Source organism: Myotis daubentonii, chromosome 3, assembly GCF_963259705.1.
Source record: "Myotis daubentonii chromosome 3, mMyoDau2.1, whole genome shotgun sequence".
NCBI lineage: Eukaryota > Metazoa > Chordata > Mammalia > Chiroptera > Vespertilionidae > Myotis > Myotis daubentonii.
In genome coordinates this window covers 155,536,026-155,560,521 of record NC_081842.1, presented here as the reverse complement: position 1 = coordinate 155,560,521, position 24,496 = coordinate 155,536,026, and the positions used below count along the sequence as shown (strand labels likewise).

Sequence of the window (24,496 nt, the reverse complement as noted above, 5' to 3'; positions counted from 1 at the left end):
GCCTCCTGAGCACTTTAAGTTCCCTGTATCCAGGCACCACAGCAAAAAGGAAAAAAAAGTTCCATCTTGGCACAGTTAACTTACTCTGATCATTGGAAAGGAGGAGAAGATTGTTATAATTTGTGCTCCTAAAATCAACTGCAGAATGAGGTGCTATAATTTATACCACTAGCTCCTGTTTTCCTCCGGAAGAAAATCCACCAGAACCCGAAAGGTTATGGAGAGGTGGTTCCAAATGACACAAGGAGTAAAGTGTGGTGAACACCAAGCTGGGCCACCCAGAGACTCCTTCAAAAGAGAATGTCTTGCCCAAGCTGTCATCAGCTTCAAAGTTTGCCTCAGTTTTGGAGGGCCTTCTTGGTCAAAGGCATACTCTTCTCAGGGTGGCCCATATACAATGACTACTTGAATTAGAGTACAAAAGCCCAGCCATTCAGGCCAGCACACTGGACTATAATGAATTAAGTGCTTCGTATAGGGATTGTTCAGATTTAGCGGGCCTGTATCAGTTTGACTTCTCCCAACCCTACTTCCTGGTCCTCTTTTGAAAAGTGTTGCTTCTTATAATACCCTGCAGCAAAATGCCATCCCAGCAGTCTTCTTCTGCAGTACCCCAACTGTACTTGTATTTTATCCCTAACTGTGGTGCTCTAACCACTGAGGGTCCTGGAATTATTGCAAAGTGTCAGTGAGGTGCTGAAAGTATTCTAATTACATAAAAGCACAACTACTACTTGCTGGTCTGTAAAAACTATCTTCATTGTTCGAAAGATTGGAAATCTCTAAAGTAGACTATGTCTGAACTAGTAAACAAGGGCAGATACCATTTTTAACCAAAGCCTGAGGTTCTGGAAAAACATGGGGAATTCCTACCTGTATTCACTGTTCTCTTATGTTTGATGATGAACACAAAATATAACTGTCATACTTAGTAGTGTGGTTACTAGCGTACACACCCTAAACCGAATTTTAATACCTGGGTAACTAGTGTTAGCATTCTTAGGATAAACAGAATGTTTTATTCTGTTTTCTAAAAGGAAAGAATTTGTTACTTGCATATATGTGGTTTCTGGGGATTGGCTCCCCGGTCCCAAGTACAAAAAAAAAAAAAATAGCATTTGGGATGTATCCCAAATCCAACCTGAGGGAGACTTTGAAATAGCACCTGGAGTGAGATAGTCATCTCTTTCCCTTTGTACTGAGTTATAAATCTTTTCTTGATAGTTTGGGCATGGAAGTTATTAGAACTCACCAAAGACTGAAGTCACCTTGTCAGAAAAAATTATAGCTTATTATAATTTGTTTTTCAGAATATTTGACTTATTTTACAAAACATTATTTAAGCCTACTTCTCTTAGGTTAAGTGAGGTGAGCTTATATTATATGTAGAAAATTTTACTATACCAATATCTAGTGCCTAAGAAATTAAAATAAACCAACTGAGGAAACAATGAAGCATAGAGATTATGCTACATCACAATTTACTGAAAATAGGCTATGGGTAGCTCTGTTAGTTATTTTTTTATGGAATGAGGCAGGAGTATCTATACTAATAAAAGGGTTATATGATAATTAGACCAGACATCTTCTGGATGTCCTTCTGGACAAATCCATGGTGGCGGGGGCCAAGGCAGAGGTGGTTAGGGGTGATCAGGTCAGCAGGGGGGAGCAGTTAAGGGGTGATCAGGTCAGCAGGGGAGGGCAGTTAGGGGGTAATCAGGCTGGCAGTGGAGAGCAGTTAGGAGGCAATCAGGCCAGTAGGGGAGGGCAGTTCGGGGCTATCAAGTACACAGGCAGGCGAGCAATTAGGAGCCAATGGTCTCAGATTGCAAGTGGTCCTGGATTGGAGAGGGTGCAGGCTGGGCTGAGGGACACCCCCCATGCACGAATTTTGTGCACCAGGCCTCTAGTAAGTAAATAAAAATGATTATTCCTTATCTGTACTACCTACCGAGTCTTTGAAAATAAAACTATGCCAAATTAGCCCTATTAATTTATAGTTTCTGAAAATTAAAGATAAACTATCTGTAAACACTGGTGACTAACAAAAGAAAAGACAATTAAATAATAAGCTTGTATCAGTAACATTTTTAAAAAAGTATAGAAGTACCATAAAATAAATTCATGTACTCATTTAGTTAACAAACATTATTTGAGAATATAATACATGCTGGGCATTAATAAAGAACATGGAATATTTTATATAATTAGTTAACTTTAGAATATTGTCAAGCACTTTATTATTTCAGAGCTTCCAGATTGGACAACAGTTTATTTGGGCATCACAGTTTCTCTACTTCAGACACTTGACAGTTGGATACACAGGTTACGACCACTGAAGGGTCTGCTCAGTACCCACATGGAGATTTTTGTCTCTGACATTTCCCTAACAATTATTTGACTCTCATTCCCTTGGACCATACATGTAGTCATAAAATAAGAGTTCAGAATAAAGTTTTGCCTCAGGAGGGCCTGACAGTTATTAAAAGAATATGTGTGGAATGTCTATTCAACAGATGCTTCTACTCATGCTTATATTATGAGAGCCTTGAGACTAGAAAGGCAACTGGTGCTCTTCTCCCTGCACTAAATTGCCTGGCAACATTGTTCACATATTCTGTTCTTTTAAAAGAATCTCTTGGCAATAAATCAAAGGTGATGAAGTGAATATTGGTAAAGGGCTATCACCTATTTTGGTTGAACTTCTTAGGTTATTATTTTTTTTTTAAGTAAGTTGGATGAGAAATAAGAGGAATTCTCCTGTTATAGCAATAGTGTTGTAAAACATTTGAATTTCAAGCTCTTCCTAATCACTAGCAGGATCATTCACAGAGGGGAATATATGCTTATAATCACAACACATAGTTTTCACAAATGAAACATTAAATGAGATCGGTGTTTCTTTTACGCAGAGCTCATAGTTCTGAGTATTTTGTGGACTCCACCTAAAGATAAAATTAGAATCAGAAAATCTACTGTCAGATGTCTTCCATCAACCCTGGTTTCCACAATTATCTCTGTACCTAAAAGTGAGGAAAATAACAGCATTGTATTGGTGGAGCACTAGTCTAGAGACATGAGCTCCAGTTTGGATTTGCAGTTCTGAAGCATGTCATAAAACCAGTTTGAGCCCCCTATTCCCAATTTTAAAAAGCAAGGAGAATGGATAAGACAACCCCTCTTATACTTTGCATTTCTAAAATTCTATAATCTCTCTACATAAAAGGCCAAGCAACCATCCGACTGTCCAACTGTCCAATCGTCTGGTAGGTATGATGAGCACTGACCACCAGGGGGTAGACGCTCAACGCAGGAGCTGCCTAGCTGCAGTGACTTGGCAGCGGCAGTTCTCGGGTGACGCACCCCAGAACCAGAGAGGAGGGAGCATGATTCCTCGCAGGGCCACACAATTCCATCTTTGGCCATGGGAGCACTGTCGGCCTGAATCTGGTTTACTGCACACTTGTGTTTGTGTTCCACACCCTGTACAGCAGCAACTTTGTAGAGTACCCTCTCACACTCTGGGACCCCTTGGGGGATGTCAGAAAGCCAGTTTCAGCCTGATCCCCCCAGGCCAGGCTGAGGGACCCCCACCTGCCAGAGGAACCCCACTCATTCCACAGATGCCCTTCTAGTCCTGGCCCTGCCCCAGGTGTGGCTGGCCAGGGAGGGATCGCAGGAGGTTGGCTCCAGGATGTGTCTGGCTCATCTCACCCAGTCCTGCCCTGCCGACCACCTTCTAATTAATTTCCTTTCAATGTGCACAAATCCGTGCACCAGGCCACTAGTTTAATCATAAGAAAAAGGAAAAGCACTTTAGTATTTAAAGGTATTTGAAATCTTTTAGGACTTCTGGTCAAGATGGCAGAATAGGTAAATATGATATGTCTCCCCACAACCACATCAAAATTACAACAAAACTATAAAACAACCATCATTCACAACTGCTTGAAATTAGCTAAACAGAAGTCCTATAACAGAGGATATAAAGAAGCCACAACAAGACTGGTAGGCAGAGACATGGAACAGGCTAGTCCCACACCCACATGTGGGCTGGCATAAGTTATGAAAAAATAAGGAAGGAAAAAGGGAGATCAGAGAGGAAGAAGAATGTTTTCAAGAGACCATCTTTATTCTCAGACAACAACAAATGCTTCTGAACTTCTCTGTCAACTGGTTGGATGATGGTTCTTTGCAAGAGCACTTAATTGATACATATGTCATTTTTTAGGGCTCAAGTGTAGGAGAGCATCTTTAAAATGTACTGCAGAGAAACCTAGAAAGCTCTCCTAAAAGGTGAAGATATTATTTGCAGGTAACATCACATTGGGTCACATTTTTCTTTTCTTTTATTTTCTGTTTTTTTCATTATGATCTCCTCTTGTATCCCTTATTCCTGCTAGTTCTGAATTTCTATCCTACATAGCTTTGGCATCACGAAGTGATTGGCCTATTCTTGGCTTCATTTTGTGCCTCCAGACTGTGTATGATGTTGCCCACTAATTCTCTAGGATTAACTTTTAGCCACTTTTGGTTTAGGTTTTGCTATGCTGTACAATATGCTAGGTAAGTTAGTAGTACCCTCCAGGTACAAAACTCCTTATGGGTAGAGAATAGGGTCTTGAAATACGCTGTTGCGAATAATCATAATAGCATTGTGCTGAAAATACTGAAGCTTAATCATGCTCTTACTGCCTGTTTGAGAAGGTGGAGCAATTTCACAAAAATTCCATGTGAATTCTTAGGTTCCTCATACTGCCAATTCTCTCTAAGAGGTTAGCAAAGTGGCCCTGTGTATCATCATGCTGGGCATTTCATTTTCCCTATTACTTAACTCAGGGCACGGGGAACTGTGGCCGGCCTGTATACATATACCTAGATTCTCTTTATACAGCAGTTTGAAGCTCTCGTGCAGACCTTTGGAGTCCTTAATAATTTCAAAATGCTAATCAGGTTATATGTTAACATTGCCAAGGACAATTTATAAATTCTCAATTCATAATATAAATATCATGACTCCTTACTGAGGAAGTGAAGAATAATGGAAGAGTTCTATCAAAGTATGCTGAATTCTAGAAGATATTTGGTTATCCAATAAGAGGCCAAGCCTGCAAATCAGCTAGTTCTCAGCTACCTGGGGCACCAAGTGTAGCCAAATAGGCTTCCTCCTTGTTACTATTCAAGAAGCAAGTCGACTGGGAATTATAAAGCAAAAACTTTGAGTGTGGTTTTATATAACCCTTTTCATGAATTGGAGTTCTAAAATACATAGAAGGGAAAAAAATGATCAGTGTTCTCCTCCTTTAATGACCAGAACCTCAAAACCATCACTAATTGACCTAACCACTGTCACAGATGCCACATAGATTGGTCTAATTATGAGGCAACCAGATATAGATTAAGCTGGATCTTGAAGAGAGGGAGGTCAGAGAGCACTTCCAATTTATGGTGGTTCTGAATTTTAAGAGTGAGATTTCCCAAGGGCAGTTTAAGTGACTCTCTACATATTTAAGTCCCTGAAATAATCCCCAGTGGGATCCTAGTAGAGTTTATCATGACTTGTTTGGTAAATCATTGGTTACTTGGAAGATACTATACGTTCCTCAAGTACTGCGTCTTATAAACACTGCATCTGCACATCTGTGTAGAGAAGAGTTTACAGCAGTCCAGAGATGGATGTCCTTACAATGGCTCTTTGCTGGTTTCTGAGAACTCGGATTTTGGGAGGGCTCCTTCCTACAATATTCCACACTTCAAGTCCCAGCTCATGGCTGTGTGGTTCTCTATGAGAAGACTCTGGGAAACTGTGCTGGTTTCTTTCGGCCTTCATGCCATTAGCCTTTTTCCTTTGCTGACTTTGCTTTGTATCCGTTCACTGTAACAAATCTTAGCCTTGAGTATGACCACATGCTGATTCCTGTGAGTCCTTCTAAGGAGTCATCAAAGCTGGGAGTGAACTTGGGGATCTTCTGGCCCAGTATCTTAGAGAACCTGAGTTAATACTATCTCCATGAGAAACTTGAAAACATAGAAATAGAACTGCCTTGTTATCCTTCAACAGATGATTCAACAATTATGGGTCCCCATTTCCTTGTAGGTAAGGAAAAACTTTGGAGATTGGACCAAATTCCGTCACATTCATGTCCTTACTACTACATGACACTGAATTGTTTAGATTTGCCTACTGTATTATGTAGAGGAGCACACAGTAGTCTCCACAAATACGTGTGATGTGGTACTGGACTGACTCTAATTGCCACCTGGTTGTTAGGTATTTTGACCCCAAACTTATTTACTGAATTTCTATCATATGTCAGCATGTGCTAGATAATCAGAAAACCCAAACCAAACACCCTGTTTACAATAAGGCAGAAGAAATGCAGGTTAGTATATATGGCATGGAGAAGGGAATTCTAAATTGGCAAAATCCTCTTATTCAGGATGTATACAATCTCAGTTTCATCTAAGTTATACTAGATTAGAAACAATGAAAATAAAATAAGTGACTATCAAACAGGTTTTCATGCTGGGCATGTCATGTCAGCATGTCTATTGACATCAATTAGGAAAAAAGAACTGATACTTTAGCAATAAAGAACCTCTAGTAATTCTGCCATGGGGAACAAAATCATTGCCTTATTTTTTTTTTTAAATCAATGTAACTGATTGAACTTCAACTGGCATGTCAGATTGATATATTATTAAAAAGGCGTTAAACTATGCTGCTTCCTGAAACATAAAAGTTTTAATCCAGACTAATGGCTATTTATAAATTTTTCTGATATTTTTAAAAAAGGATTCTTCAGGAGTATTTCATTTCTATCAGGGGTACATAAAAGCTCCTATCTTAACACTTTTCACCATCATAGAATTTTCATGGTATTTTGCAGGAATGTATGCTATGGTTGTCCGAGATATTTCTGACATAATGAAATTCATAAGCATGTAATTTAAAAAGTATGCTGTAAGAATTTATTCCATTATGTTTTCTCCCAATCCATTGTATTTCTTAGTAAATTGACATTTTTGTAATAGTTTATTCCTTTTGTTCCCCTTCCATCATTTTTTTGTATTGTTAAAATATTCACTACTTGACATTGGTCTTGGCAATGATTTTTTGGATATCACTCTAAAAGCAGAAGCAACAGAAGCAAAAATATATAGGTGGGATTCCTTCAAACTAGAAAGCTTCTGCACAGCAAAAGAAATCATCAACAAAATGAATAGAAAACCTACTGAATGAGAGAAAATATTTGCAAATCATATATCTGATAATGGGTTAATATCCAAAATAAATAGAAACCTCATACAACTGAATAGCAAAAACTGACACTTTTATTTTAAAAAATAGGTAGAGGATATGAATAGACATTTTTTCCAAAGACGACATACAGGTGGACAACAGGCACATTAAAAGTTGCTGAAAATCACTAATCATCAGGAATATGCAAATTAAAACCATAATGAAATATCACTTCACACCTGTTAGAATGGCTATTATGAAGAGAAGAAATAAAAAATGTTGGAAGGATGTGGAGAAAAGCCAACCCTTGTGTACTGTTGGTAGGAATGTAAATTGGTGCAGTCATTATGGAAAACAGTATGGAGGTTCCTCAAATAATGAAAAATAAAACTACCATATGATCCACCAATTTCACTGGTAGGTATTTATCCAAAGAAAACAAAAACATTAATTTGAAAAGATTTTTGCATCCCTTTGTTCACTATAGCATTATTTATAATAGCTAAGATATGGAAAAAAAACCTAAGTGTCCATCAATGGATGATCAAATAAAGAAAATGTGGTATATATGTATACAATAAAATACTATTCAGCCATAAAAAAACTCTTGCCATTTGCTACCACCAAGGCACATTATAATTAAACTGTCAAAAGCTAAAGACAAGGGTCAAATCTTAAAAGTAATCAGAGAAAAATCTACTTACTGCATACAAGGGAATCCCCATAAGACTATAAACAGATTTTTTAGCAGAAACTTGGAAGGGCAAAATGGAGTGGGGTGATATATTTAAAGTGCTGAAAGAAAAACAATGCCAACCAAGAATATTCTACCTGGCAAATCTGTCCTTCAGAAATTGAAGTGTTTTCCAAAGTTGAAGGAGTTCTTCACCACTAGACTAGACTTATATGAAATATTAAACAGAATCCTCAAACTGAAATTAAAGGATGCTAAATATGAAAATATAAATCTCACTGGTAATTGTAAGTAAATAGTTAAATTCTGAACACCCTGATGGTGATGAGTAAATAACTTATAACTCTAAATGTTAAAAGACAAAAGTATTAAAAATAACTATGACTATACAATTTTTTAATGGATACACAATTAGAAAGATGCAAATGGTGACCGCAACAACAAATCTTTTGTGGAGGAGGGAGCTTTAGTATGTGTTCAAAGGTACATTAATATCAGATTAAAATATACTGTTATATGATGTTTTATGTAACCCTCATGATAATCACAAAGCAAAAGCTTATAGTAGATACACAAAAGAAAAGGGAAAGGAATCAAAGCATACCACGACAGAAAATTATCAAATCACCAAGAAAGAGAGCAAGGGAAAAAGAAAGGAACAAAGGAACTACAAAATAATCAACAAAATTGCAATAGTAAGTCCACACTAATTACTTTAAATGCAAATGAATTAAATTCTCCAATCAAAAGACACAGAGTAGCTAAATGGATTTTTAAAAGAGCAAGTCTAACTACATGCTGCTTTTAAGAGACTCAACTCAGCTTTAAGGACACACACAGACTGAGAATGAAGGGATAGGACAATATGTTCCATGAAAATGGAAACTAAAAGAAAGGAGAGGTAGCTATATTTATCAGACAAAATAGACTTTAAATCAAAGACTGCACCATAGCTTTAAGGGAAGTCCCTTAGCACACCCTTGCAACCAAAGTGCCACCCATAGACTCCTTCTATATAAATATTTAGAGCTGCCATTTTCTCAAAAGCTGTGAGTGCCACGTGGCAGTATCCCTACTGAAGAAAAGAATAACATGTTTTTAGCCAAAGAATTCCAGAATTTATCAACTCTATGGTAGGAGTCAAAGCAATTTTTATTTATTTTTCTTGGAACATTTATATAACGGAATTAATGTTTTGGTGAAACTATGTATATAATTTTTCACTCATTTTGTAGATGATATATCACTTATATCACTTGAGAATCAAGTCTTATTTAGTTGCACTTAGTTATAGCAAACAGTAAGTGTTTAATACATATCTTTTAAATAATAGAATAAATAAATGAAAAAAAACCCACACCAAGTTTCCCAGTGTCTTTCACTGTAGTTGGCTATAAGAAATTACAATATCTTGTCAGCTTTGCCTAAGAAAGTGGCTCTCAACCTTGGCTGCACATTAGAATCACCTGGGAATCTTTTTAAAATCCTGATTTCTGGGCCTCATCCTCTGGAAATTCTGTTTCTTTGTTATGGGGTGGGGCCACAACATTAGTAACAAAGAATCAGAATTTCTGGAGGATGAGGCCCAGAAATCAGGATTTTGAAAAGATTCCCAGGTGATTCTAATGTGCAGCCAAGGTTGAGAACCACTGGCCTAAGAGATTACAGAGTAAAATTTTAATTTGCCCTTTCCCAAATCTTTCTAACCATTGACTTCCAAGGATGCACTTCTTTGTTGCATTCAAAGACAGGATAAACTCGTGATTGCTTGCCACACAGAAAAGAGCCTTGGAACTGGAAGCAGAAAATGGAAATCTGAAATTCAGATCTACTGCTCACTAGCTGTATGAATGTGAACACATCACATAATTGCTATAAATTTCAGTTTTCTCACTTATAGAATGGCAATACGATCTTACAAGAGCTGTCTCAAGATTTAAAAAGATAATAGGTAACCAATAAATAGATGATTTTTTTTTTTTTTTGGTATTTCCTCCTCTGACTCCACCTCTGTTTGGTCTTGAATGGTTATAATCCAGCTTAGAATCAGCCATCGGAAGCTCTACAATTTAAAGGTCTTGTCATGAGAAGTGGAGTACCTGATTTTGAGGATTATCCATGGCCTTTCCTCTTCTTCTTCCTTTCTGTTCATCAGTCATTTACTAAACAATAGCACACCAGAGGGCAGGCAGAAAAACAGAGAGGACACAGTAGATTGCTTATGAAATCTTGCTAAATTGATAAATTAAGGAATAAATGAAGTAAAATCAAATAGCTGGGTTATATTTTAAGAGATAAATCAATGTGGCCAGACTATAAGACAATCATAAGAAACTTTTCAAGTGGGCAGAAAAGTAGCACTAAAACTTAATGCAAGCAAGGTTACTTCATGAAAAAAATTCCACATTTTATATATAAAATAACAGACCAGAAAAGAATCCTGAAAGTGACCTCTGATCATTTCCCAAAGACATCCTAATTGACTGCTATAGGATAAAGCTTACGTGGTTTTGACTATCAACAAAAAGAAAACATAATAGAAGTTATCACCCCATTCATGCAGAAGGCTGTGGAGCCATTAACTCTAAAATATTTAGTCTAGTTCTGTTTGCTCCAACTCCAGAAAGACATAATAAAACTGGAGGGCAGCCAGAGCAAAGAAGACAAATCAGCAGGCGAGAGGAGGACTAGAAACAATAAAATTCTCAGAAAAGAGTTATAGATTCTTAGAATTGGAATTATCCTTAGAATCATGTATATTAATTCCTTATGCTTCCATAATATTCATGATAAATCATACATAGTTTAGTTTATTAAAGGCCTATTATATGCTGGAAATTTACTAGAATCCTTCCACTTTGGGAGCCTATGTCCAAAATTATCACCTCAAATATGTCAAATATATCCACTTTGCTACATCCACTGCCATCAGCTTGGCCCAAATCATCTTTCTCTCTCATGCAACAGTATCCTAACTGGTTACCCTCTCCTACTTCTGCTCCTCACAGCCATGGACCAACTCCCCAATCCATTGTAACCAGAGTAATCTTAAAACACAAATTAAGTCATGTCATTGGCTTACTTAGAATACTTCCATGATTTCCCACCTACTTTAGGATCAAGTCCAAAGTAAGAAACATGACCCTTAATGATTTGGCTCCTGCCCCCTTAACTAATATCACTTCACATTGCTTTTTCCTTGGCTCACCAAAGTCTATCCACATTGGCTCTTTTTGAGTTCCTCAAAACAGCTAAATGCTTTCCCATTAGGCCCATTACATATAACAACCACAACCACCATCACAGCTAACAGTTATGAAGACTTTACTATGTGACTAGCTCTAGGCTAAGTGCTTTAAGTGAATTACCATATTTAATCCCCACAAGAAACTCTATAAGGTAGTTATTTTCATCTATTTACTGTTGATAAAACAAATATTTAAGGAATTTAAGTAGTTCTTCTAAAAAAAAATAGGTAAGTGGCAAAGGTGGGAAGTATGTCATATTGGACATGCCAGGAATGTTCTTTCTCCCCAGTCTTCCCTCTTCTTTATGGTTGCAACTTGTTATGTCATTTCTTTAAAATTGTCTTTTCTCATCTCTGGAACCAAATTTGGGACCCTTGTTCCTTACACTTTCCTCCTATAAAATGTGTCACAGTTTATAATAATATACTTCTTTATGTGATTATTTAATTCTTGTCAAACTCCTAATAGACCATGTAAGTTTCATGAAGGCAGGGATCATATGTTCACTAAATGTGCCTAAATATAAATATCTGCTGAATAAATGACTTAAAGTCATCCAAACCTTATAATAATAAGATGTTGAATTACTCTATGGATGTGTCTGTTTGAGTGTTTAAAAGGCTATTAAAATATTCTTGCTGTTCTGATAATGTTTATCAACTAATCCTAACTCTGGTCTTTTGACCAATACTAAAAAAGTACATTATTTTCTCTTCTACAGCTCTTCAAATACTTTCAGCCTAGAAAGTTAAAGACAGAGAGGACTAGCAGTTAAGGTGGGATAATTCCAGTTTGTTAAAAAAAAAAAAAGAATGCTCGAATGAAGAAGCTAAGGTGGGCATCTTTTGAAATCAGAGAATTATTTAGGGCATAGTTATAGAAATTAATTCTTCACCTATAGTAAATGAATTTAAGGGGTATACAGACATGAAATGTAGATGGGATTGCTGTATGTGGCATACTCTACTGTAAATTGGCTTCTAATTTGTATAAATCTAGAAAAAAATAAATAAAACTGGAGAGATCCAGTTAAAGGCAATTAAATGCCTGTACAGAAGGACTGGGAAAAGTTAAATCTAGCTATGTGGTTACAAATAAACTTAGATATCCCCAAATCATAAGATTGATGTTATGAAGTGCAACCATATCTTTCAATATCTTGAGAGAGTTTTGTTTTAACAGAATTCTGGATTAGATGAACTATGCTTCTAAGATTTTGAAACTAATAAAATAAAAGTTGTTACTTACTAGATCCAAAAATAGTCTTCAGGCATTTTATATGTATTCATTAACTCAAAATAGCCACTAAAGTGGCTAAGATAAAAAGCCTTTATCTTCCATCCTTAATGAGAAAGATGGAATCTCAAACTTGGAAAGGTCCTTTTGTTTTGATAATTTATCGATACTTAAAACCTCTCAATAACATTTAGGCCAAGTGGTTGTTCAACTAACATTAAAATATCTCCAGTTATGTTAATTGACTTGAGGGGGGCTCATTTCACAATGTATACATGTATCAAATCATCACCTACACTATATCTTACAATTTTATTTGTCAAATATACATCAATAAAGATGGCGGGGAGAGAGGGAAGTTGCCAGCATGGTATAATGCTTTGGATTTGGAGTTTGGAGCTCTGGGTTTATATCTCAATTCTGCAATTTATTAGCTATGTAACTTTAAACAGGTTGCTTAGTGTGCATCAGTATACTCATTTAAAAAACTGGAATAACCAAATGTGTCTTTTCAAATTGTTTGAGAATTAAGTAAACTGCTATAATATAACACATCACTTGGCATTATGCCTGGCACATAGCAAATGATCAATAAATGTTAATTTCTCTCCAATAACATAAATCTACTGCCTGTGTGTTCTAGTTTCTCTTTGGATAGCACTGGCAATGGGTTCTTACACTATGTGGAACTAGAGCAATACTATTAAGTAAATAACACAGGAGTTTGATAGTTGTTGAGAAAAGATTCTCTCCATTGGTATTTTAACTTTAGCTATTAATTCTAGCCCTATATATTAAAAGCCTAATATGTTAAGTGTCCAACCATTCATTCGACCATTAGACCAGTCGCTATGAGGTGCACTGACCACCAGGGGCAGACACTTTGACTGGTAGGTTAGCTTGCTGCTGGGGTCTGGCCAATCAGGACTGGGCAAGATGGGCCAGACATGCATGGGAGCCCTCCCCTGGTCCCTCCCCAGCTGGCCAACCTCCTGCAGTCCCTCCCCAGCTGGCCCTGATCAGGACTGGGCAACATGGGCCATTCACGCCCTGGAGCCCTCCTGCGGTCCCTCCCCGGCCCCGATCGTGCATGGGTGGGGTCGCTCGACCTGGCCTGTGCTCTCTCGCAATTCAGGACCCCTCAGGGGATGTTGGAGAGCCTGTTTCAGCCCGATCCCCGCAGGCCAGGCTGGAGGACCCCACTGGTACACAAATCCGTGCACCAGGTCTCTAGTTTATATATATTTTTTAAGCAATTCAAAAATGGAAGCATTTAATTTCTTTGAGCAACCTTGGAGAAATGTAAGTTATAATAATTGATGAGAAGCCTTAAAAAATCCAATTGATACAAATACTCCATTGAAATTTCCCTTCTCAGTAAAAACAAGTACAAAAAGTTCGCCTTCAGGTATTCAGAATTCATTGGTATGGCAATGATCTTTTAAGAGTAAATGGATCTTCTTATTTTTATTAATAAGTAATGATAACAATTAAGAGTATAAGAAATGTATTGTTGTTTTACAATAAGACAAGAAAATATGATTATTTAATTACTGAAGCTTACAAAATAACTTTTAAAATTTTATTTTTATTTAAGTCATAAGATAGGTTATAAGGACTTGAATTTGCTCATTTAATCTATTAAATGGTATCACTTGCTTTGTGACAACCCAGCTTATTATGTAAATAAATTAAAAATTGCATTAATTTAACATAGTACTTTATATATGTTAAATAGGTTCATTTGTTAGAGAATATTTTAGCTAGCTTTATCCATTGTATAAAATAAAATTACTTGTAACCTATCTGATTCAAATACAACATGAATCCTCCTACTTCTGCAGTAATGTAAATTTTTAAAAGTAAAACATTTGTTGAGGAAATAAATTATAATATGCATTCTACCTCATTACCTCTTGGTTCATTCCATCTTTCAAATATACAGAAAGGTATCTTCAAACTATTAGACTATTTTTATGGTTTGATAACTTGTAACTCTTTAATAATGAAAAATGTTAAGGTCAAATTTAGCTCAAAATATGACCAGAACTAAAATTAAAGACCACTTATTAGAAACAAGAATGCTCCTGAAATCATAAATATAATTTATATTTGGATGAAAATGTTAGTCACTATGTTTTCCCTTATTTCTCTCTTATACAGTAGGTTTTATTTGTCACAGCACAAGTGAGTTTAAATTTGTGAAATTTCTTGTTCTGAATTTTATAAGTACTGATCATGGCTAATGTGATTCCTAAAAATGCTTACAGATAATTGAAATATAAAAGTAGGATCAGCATAAAGTAAACTTACTGTTTCACCAGTCTTTCCAATGTTTCCTTGATCTCCCACTTCTCCCTGTTAATAAAAAATATAAAGTTGCAAAACTGACTATTTTTCAAACAAGATTATTCATGCATTACTTATGTTTTCATTTTAATGTAATTATCTAGTTATCACATAGAAAAAGGCAAAAGAAATCTCAGTTATTCAAAACTAGGTTGACAGTTCACTAGGCAGCTTTTTTATGGAACATGACTCTATTTTCATTCAAATAGTAATAACATATTTTCTTAAGTTACATTCTTCCAGTAAGGACTTTTAATCAATTTTTAACCACTTCTACAAATAAAATTTAAAAAATAAAATATTTATTGAGGTATACTCTGCAAAAGGCAGATGGTAGGCATTGTGGAAAATGTTAAAAAGAATACAAACAAAGCCCTTGCCCACAGGAATGCTCTATTTGCTTCAGAAAATTAGGTATCTCCCAGAAGAACAGAATATATGCCACACATAAGTAGCAAAGGGCATCATAGGAGCAGGCACGCTGTGGGCTGGTGGAGCTAGAGCTGACTTCACTGGAGAAGTAATGTTATGTTTATAATCATAATTCACAGTCCCTAAAGCTCTGAAAACCCAGTTTTTCACAACTTGGTGACAAACGTGTCCTAACCTGAATTTATTTGGCAGCAATCTTTTACCTGATATGAGTCAGGCTGTTTATTATAGTGCTGATTTATTCTGATAAATCTGAACATCTTGACAGTTCACCACAGAAATATTCATGTGTCTAATTATGGTGTGCTGGCCATAGCCTATTGGCATGTTAGGTAAAATACAGTATAATGACCACAGTATCTCTGAAAATCCAAACATTAATGATTTCAAATAATGAATTATGAAACTACATTTGAGTTGGGCCCTGAAGAAGAGGTGATATTTACACTGGTGATGAGAACAGCCATTTTTGATGGTGAGATATGGCATGAACAAAGGCTGAACAAAGGCATAGATATATTAATGATAGGTAGAAGATCAAGTTCAGGGTGTTTCACATAGTTAATCTGACAGGATTATATATTTTATTTATAGAAATAGGAGAACAAATTATCAATTGCTGTCTAAAAATTAATAATTTATTACAATGTGGAGTAGTAAATGGTTAAACTGCATTGAACAACACAGTAACCACTAATATGTAGCTGCTTAGCATTTGTAACTGGCTGGTGTGAATTGAAAAATGATGTAGTAATTATAATATATAGTGTCTCAAATGCTCTTAGAACCAGTTTTAACATATCACTGGTTCTCTCATTTATTAATGAATTGAATAAAATCTTTTGACATGTGTACATTTTATAAAAGTAATAATATTATCTTTTTAAAAATTACACTTTGTAACTGGTAATAAAGCCATTTGCTTTACCTTTAAGCCTTCTGGTCCTGGTTCACCTATATATCCCTTTTGACCTGGTTTTCCCTAGAAGAGAACAGAAAAAAAAGATAACTTTAATCATTTTCATCTTTTAAAGTTTCCTAAGATTTATAAAATTCAGGCTATTCTATGAGATACAATAAAATTATTTGATAATTTTATTTTATAATATACATTGCCCCTTCATTCTATAAAGTCTGTCTACTATGTGCCATGCACAGTTCTAGGGGCTGGGGATTGAGGGGTGCACTAAACATACCTGCCTTCATAGAGCTTACATTTTAGTGAGGATGCATAATTTAAAAAATAAGTAAATCTATAGTATGTTAGGTAGTGGTAAATGTGAAGGACACAAAATTAAGTAAGGGAGGGAGATATAAACTGTTGTGGGAGTTTTGTTAAATTTTTAAAATAAAATTACCAGAGAAGACCTCACTGAGAAGGTGGCATTGAGTAAAGGTTTGAAGAAAGGGATACATTGCGTGGACAGCGGAGAGAAGAGCATTCCAAGCAGAGGAAACGCGCATGTGCAAAGCTAGAGGCAAGAATGTGCCTGGTGTGTTGGTAAAGTCATGAAGAGTCAATATGGCTGGAGCAGAATAAGAGAGAAGGTCAGTAAGTAGACAAGGTCAAAGGAGGGAGTGGCAGATGGGAAACCGGCTCATGTAGGGCCTGGTAGTCTCAGTGAGGACTGTAGCTTTTACTCTGAGTCAGACAGGAAGCCTTAGACAAGCTTTGAAAAGAGAAGTGCCATGATCTAAGTTTTAACAGGATCAATTTAATTCAAGAGGATAAATGGGGAGTTCAAAGAGGAGTCTACTGCAATAATTCAAATGAGATATGACAATGGCACAGATCAGGTGGTAACAGAGAATACGGCTGTGAGAAGTGGCAAGGTTCTGTATATGGTTTGAAGGTAGATCTTCCAGGAATTGTTGCCAGGTCATGTGTGAAAGGTGAGAAAAAGGGAAAAGTCAAGAATGAACTCAAGATTTATAAATCCGAATAAGGGACCCAATAAATGGGGAAGATTGTTGCAAGAACAGGTTTGGAGGGTAAATTGGAAGCTCAGTTATGGTCATGTCAGTTTGATAGTCTTTTTAAACATCTCGGTGCAGAGATCACGTGGTAGAAATACAAGTCCAGAGCTCGGGGGGTAGAAGGTTCTGATCTAAACATACAATTTTGAAAATCACCAGCATTTTGATGGTTTGTAAAAGCCATAAGACTGGACCAGTTTATCTGAATATAGATAGAAAGGAGAAATCCACAAATCAAGCCCTGGGGCACTCCACAATTTACAATTTGAATAAATTAGACAAATATGCAAATTTTCTGCCAGAGAATCTGGAGGAAGAGCATGCAAGTGAAGAAAATGTTTCCAGAAGAAGAGACTGATCTAATAAAATTCTGAAGACTAAGTATTGAGTAATATGAAGATTAAGAAATGACCATTGAATTCAGCAACAGAGGGGTCAATGATGACCTCCCTCCATAAGATCATCTTTTGTTTTGGAGTAGTGGGGACAAGGATGGTCTTAGTAGATAGGGTGAGGAGAGAAATTGGAAAGAACATATATAGGCAATACCTTTGAGAAGTTTTACTGAAAAGGGAAGTAGAGAAAGATAATGCCTGGAAGGAAAACTGGAATCAATACAAGTTTTATTTTTATTTTTAAGATGGAAGAAATAATGGTATGTTTATATTATGATAGGATTGATACATTAGAGGGAACAAAATTATAATGCAGGAGAGAACGGGGAGAATTGCTAGATCAATGTTCTTCAATAGGCAAGAGGATAATGTATGCAATAAGCAAGAGGAAGTTTTGGCCCTTGCTAGGAAAATGGTGTGTTTGTCCACAATAACAAGAGAAGGCAGAGTAAATGGCATAGAGACAGGGAAGTGAATAGAAGCTATGGTAGACACTTTTGGAAGATCTCTTCTAATTACTTCAGTCTTCTCAGAGAAGTAGGATGCAAGATAAAGGGCTGAGTATGAGAACAAGAAAGAAACAAATCAAGTTGAGGAAAGAGAAAGCATCCTATATAATAAAAGGATAATATGCAAATTGTCCCCTCAACTGGGAGTTCGACTGGGAGTTTGACCAGGGGGTGGGGCCGGCCTGCCAAGCACCGAAGCTCCTTCCCCTGACCAGCCCTGCCCCCTATTGTCCCCCTCATTCCACATCCCCTCCCCCTGGACAGCCCAGCCTGATCAGCCCTGATGGGGGGGGGGGGGCTGGCAGGCAGGCCAGACCCTACCTGTGCATGAATTTGTGCACTGGGCCTCTAGTAAAATAATAATGTAAATAAGTAAAAGTAAATGAATATGGAAAGAGAATTCTGAATATAAACAAAGGGATAACTATAATGTTTTAAGCATGATGAGAAATGCTGTGAAGTCATGGCAGAGATAAAGAATAATGGAATGGCAATAGGGTTATTGGATTGAAATTCCTATAGGTAATGTTGGGGTGGTTTACAAAAAAGAATATACTAGAAAGAAAGTAGATGATTGGGCAGTGAGAAGTTTGAAATGGAAAATAAGGAGAGGTTGTTGTTACCGGTAATGATGTGGTAAAGGATATGATCATAGCAGTTAGTAGCTGAAAATAGTAAAAGATAAGGTCACTGAAAGAGAGAAAGTCAATATCCCAGATATTGTGGACATTAATCTGTAGTATGTGGTTTCTAATATATAACTGATCCCCTGATTATACAAGATTTGATTAAGGATATCACTATGTCTCAACTAATGTGTGTGACAAATGCAAATCTAGGACTAGAAACAATATGGGAGGAGATTGCTAAATAGAACACTCATTTATATCTACTAGGCATTATAGATTTGTATTTTATTATTCCTACTCATTAACAAATACTCTCATATTTTTATTTATTAAAATACAACAACCAAAACAACCCCCTGGCTCTCATTCCACTTTGACTACATCTAAAGATTTTAGCTAATTAATATTATACTTAGGACTTAGGTTGTTCTAATTTTTGCCTCTACCTTGCTTGAAATTTTCTAGTGGTTTCTCACTGAGCACAAAGTAGAATAAAGTATAAACAAATCATACTATTATTGTTAAATATCAATTGCTCTCTAATGAACTTGAAAATACAGCAGAAAGATATCATTAAGAATATAAATTATTAGATCTGTCTATGACATTTATAAAAAATTATACTATATTTTATTCACACTATTTGGAAAAGGCTTTACTGATAATATTTCTTTCATCTGTAATAATGAGATACTCAGGCACTGCAGTATATTAAGAAATAGTTACACATCATATCTACAAAGTGAAATGACTCTCACAGGAATCTGGTATTAGCACATTTACAATCTCTTTAAATCAAGTACTTCAGGCTTGGAATCGTCACTTCTGGTCCTGTGTAAGTTCTGTCATATTAGATTTATCTTGAGCATGTTGTGCTTAAAATACGGCTGTACAACCTATGAGGGAAGGTGGCGGGGGAAGGATGAAGGGGTAAGAGAACAACAAAAGGACTTGTGTGCATGCATATGAGCAAAACCAATGGACACAGACAGTAGGGGGGTGAGGGCATGTGCTTAGGTAAGGGGGTGGCAGGGGAGAGGTCAATGGGGAGAAAAAGGAGACTCATGTAATACTTTAAAAAATAAAGAATTAAAAAAAGAATATAATATGAAGGCCTTATTTTCATATCTAAAAATGCAGACAATATCCTGCAGGGTTGTTTTTAGGATTAGAGATGATGCCATGTGATACACTTAGAGCAATACTAGCCCTAAATTGATCTTTAACCAATAGAAGCAACAATACTAATAAATATTAAGTCTGGGTAGAAAAGAGGTGAACATGGTTCCCCTGTTTTCTAGGGGAGTAAACTTTAGGATCAATTATACTGAACTTAAATAGCAATAGTGTTTTTGTTATATAACTCACCTCACAAAAAAATAAAATAAAAAATCGTTTTTTCCTTAATGAAATAGTGGCAACACACACACACACACACACACAATTAGAGGCTCAGTGCATGAAATTCGTGCACAGGAGGAGGGGGGCTGTCCCTCAGCCCGGTCTGCACCCTCTCCAATCTGGGACTGCTTGAGGGATGTCTGACTGTTGGGGCGATTGGGCTGGCAGGGGAGGGCAGTTGGGTGTGACCAGGCCTATTTTATTTGGGGGTATTGTTTGGCTATAATTTGTTTTCATTTTTATCCTTGCTATAACAAAATTTGGTGCTATTGAGAAACATTCATAGAATAGTTGTTTTAAGAGGAACACTTAAAAAAATCTTTATTGTTGAAAGTACTACATTTGTCCCCTTTTTAACTTATTTTTTTTTGAAAATTATTTATATGATACTTACTCGTGGTCCCAGTTCTCCAACGGGTCCCATTGGTCCTTCTTCTCCCTTAAAAAAATCAGAACATATCATGGCCTAAAATAAGCATTAAAAATATAAATCCTATTCTCTCTATTTATTTTGAAATCTGAAGCTCATTCTGAGACATGATGAAAATAATTCTGTGATTTTTTTTGTATTTTAATTTTTTTTGAAAACCCCACATCTACTCTAAAAGAGACATGTACTGTTGGATTATTTTTAAATTAGTGGATGATATAAGTTATATATAGAAAAATGAGAGTGAATAACAGTGAAAATGATTAGAGTATAACAAAATTAGGATTCAGAATCACTAAGACGTGAATTAAAGATTAGCTTTACTTTCTTGGACTCAATATCTCTCTGATACAGAGAGGAACTCAATTAAGTTTTTAATAGATAGAATCAATATGCATTTGTATATTAAAAATTATTGGTACAGAATATGTTTGTGCTTGGCATTTCATTCATTCAACAAATATCTTTTTGAGTCTTAGTTCTGTCTTAAGCCACAGAGATACAAAGATATATAGAACCATATCCAAATGGGGTTAATGTCCAGAGTTTCTTCTTGAATAATTTACAGGTCCAATATTCTTGGGGTCAAATTAGTTATAATTTCATAAAATATAAAATCTGTGCATACAAAAACTGTATAGGTGAATAGAGAATGGAGGAGCATAGAAAAATAATTTTCTTTAATCCTCACACGAGGATATGTTTTTATTGATGTTAGAGAGAGAGGAAGAGAGAGCAAGAGAAACATCGATGTGAGAGACAAACATTCAGATAGCTCCCATATGCACTTTGACCAGGTATTAAACCCACAACCTGGGTATGTAACCTGACCAAGAATCGAACCCGAGACCTTCCATTGCATAGAATGATGTGCCAACCGACTGAGCCACACTAGCCAGGTCAAGAAATACCTAAAGCTAAATTTTTATACATTATTCTTTAAGAAAATAAAAAAGTAATAACAGTTTTTATTCCATTTATTGACATGTTTTCTAAATATTAGTATATTGATTTTTTATCTTCAAATGAAAGTTTATGTTAGCACATTTGAAGAATATATACAGACCTTCCTAGTATTATATATTCTTATTTAGTTAAAAAAACATTTTGCTTGATTCACAATTTAATAAAAACATAATTTATTGGGTCACAAATATAAAATGGACATAAATAGTAAATATAAATTCTACTACATATAACTGAGATTCTAGGCTCAGATTCTTCAGATGTTCCATGGAGTCCACTGACATAAATCACTTAATGAATTTAGAACACTGCAGAATGACTCTAAATCCCATGGCATAACTGCTAGTATAATATGGTAACTTGAAATCCTCTAAGGCAAAAATTGACAGAAAAGCAATGTTTTCTTTAAACAAAAACTAATGTACCACAAAAATGAAAAAGGGAAAGACTAAACAAAAAATTGCTGATTGGATATTTATTTCCTCCATACCTGAGTTCCTTTGAGACCAGGAGGTCCAGGAGGCCCTCTATTTCCAAGGACTCCCTATAAAAAACAACATAAGCACACATAATGAGAACTTTAGCTCAATTAATATTTTTTCAATCAGCATTAATCTGGAGATTGGCAATACTATTTAGTACCATTCATTTCCCTTTAGGAGGTTATCAAAATGCGGTGAGTGGGTAGATGAGCAGAAAACTACAGTGCATACAAAAAGTTGTGAAACATAGGATAAACTTATTTTAAACAGTATGTTAGTGTTCAAATAATCTGCCCAGTGCACTACTCTTCAATGATACACCTTTTTCAGAAAAAGTATTTCTAAATTTAAAGCAATATGTCTTATTGTTAATAAGATAATAGTACAATAAATACATAATAGAGGATTTACAAAGTCTGAAAACAGATAGAGGGGTTATATAATGTTTTAATTTGTTAAGAGACCAACAGAGTCTGGAATAAATCATTCATATACTAAATGCTCTTCAAATAATCTCCCTTCATGATACAAGCTGGTAAAAGGCAATTTATAAAATAAACTAACAATCTGAACATGATTAGGAATTTCAAAATTAAAAGAAAATCTTTTGAGAATCAAAATGCATGCTGTTAAAAATCAAATATTCACTGAATAAAAATTGATTGAAACAACTAAAAAATATATTCCTATTTCAGAAAATACCCTATACATCTTTCTCAACATGGTAACATTTTTCTTATTCAGAGGGGACAATAGAACTAATGGCACAGAAATAAAAAGAGTCATAAGAGGCTAATATGAACAATTACATAACAACAAATTGGATTACCTAGAAGGAATAAATAAAATTCCTGGAAACATACAACCTACCAAAACTGAATCATAGAGAAATACAAAATCTGAACAGACCTATAACTATTGAGGATATTAAATTAGTAATCAACTCCCCACATTCACCCCCTAAAATAAGTCTGGCACCAGATGACTTCACTGGAGAATTCTACACAACGTTTAAAGAATAATTCATGTAAATACTTTTCAAACTCTTACAGACAACTTATACTATAGGGCTAGCATTACCCTGATACCAAAGCCAGACAAAGACACTGCAAGGAAAGAAATTACAGACCAATGGCTCTGATGAGTATAGAAGCAAAAATCCTAAAAAAAAATATTAGCAAAACTAATTCAATAACACATTAAAGGATCATAACATCATAATTAAATGGGATTTATAGCTGAGGTTTGAGGATTTTTTAACATTAAAATCAATGTGATACACCACATTAACAGAATAAAGAACAAAAATAACATGCAGAAAAGCATTCGATAAAATGTAATAACCTTTCATGATAAAAACCTCAACAAACTAAAAATAGAAGGAAATTACCTCAACATAATAAAGGACAAATATGAAAAGTCCACAGTTCATATCATACTCAACAGTGAAAAACTGCAAGCTTTCTTGAAAAATCGGGAACAAAGCAAGGATGCTCACCCTAACCACTTTTATTCAACACTAGAGGCCCACTGCACGAACTCATGCACCAGTGGGGTCCCATGGTGTCCCATGGGATCGGGCCAAAACTGGTTCTCTGACATCCCCCGAGGGGTCCTGGATTGTGAGAGGGCTCAGGCTTGGCCAAGGGACCCCACTGGTGCATCATCAGGTCTGGGGAGGGATGCAGGAGGTTAGCAACAGGGGAGGGCTCCAGGGCAAGTCCAGCCCATCTTGCTTAGTCCTGATTGGCCGGCCCAGCAGCAAACTAACCTACCGGTTGGAGCGTCTGCCCCCTGGTGGTCAGTGCACATTATAGTGAGCAGGTGAGCAACCTTAGCATATCATTAACATATTACGCTTTGATTGGTTGAATGGCTGACCAGACAACTGGATACTTAGTGTATTAGGCTTTTATTATATAGTATAGTACTAGAAGTCCTACCTAGACCAATTTGTCAAGAAAATGAAAATAAGGCAACCAAATAGGAAGAGAAAAAGTAAAATTTTTCTTTGCAGATGACAGAATCTTATATATAGAAACTCCTAAAGATTCTACAAAAATTTTTTTAGAATAAACCAATTTAGCAAAGTTGCAAAATACATAGCATACAAAAAGTAGTTGTGTTTCTATACACTAACAACAAATAATTAAAAAAGGAAATAAAGAAAACAATCTACCTTACCATAACATAAAAAAAGAATAAAATATTTAGGAATGAACTTAACCAAGGGGTGAAAGACTTATACAATAAAAAATGGCAAAACATTGCTGAGAGAAATTAAAGAGGACTCAATGGAAAGACATCCCATGTTCATGGACTGAAACACTTAATATTGCTAAAATGTCCATACTACCCAAAGTTATCTATAGAGTCAATGCAATCCCTACCCAGATGTCAATGGCATTTCTTGCAGATATAGAAACATCCTAAAATTCATATGGAACTACAAAGGACCCTGAATGGACAAACAACCTTGAGAATAATGAACAAAGCTGAAGGGCC

At 35.8% G+C, this 24,496-nt stretch overlaps 1 protein-coding gene across 1 annotated transcript in view; it reads right to left on the bottom strand.

Annotated features, from left to right (window-relative positions):
- The window catches only part of COL24A1 (collagen type XXIV alpha 1 chain), a 314,245-nt gene that overhangs the window by 141,680 nt on the left and 148,069 nt on the right, over positions 1 to 24,496 (bottom strand). The window contains exons 21-24 of the mRNA XM_059688981.1: positions 22,000 to 22,053; positions 20,508 to 20,552; positions 16,131 to 16,184; positions 14,735 to 14,779 (exon numbers count right to left, since the gene is read on the bottom strand). Coding sequence (XP_059544964.1) covers positions 14,735 to 14,779; positions 16,131 to 16,184; positions 20,508 to 20,552; positions 22,000 to 22,053 — 198 coding nt within the window. The remainder of the gene's footprint in view (positions 1 to 14,734; positions 14,780 to 16,130; positions 16,185 to 20,507; positions 20,553 to 21,999; positions 22,054 to 24,496) is intronic.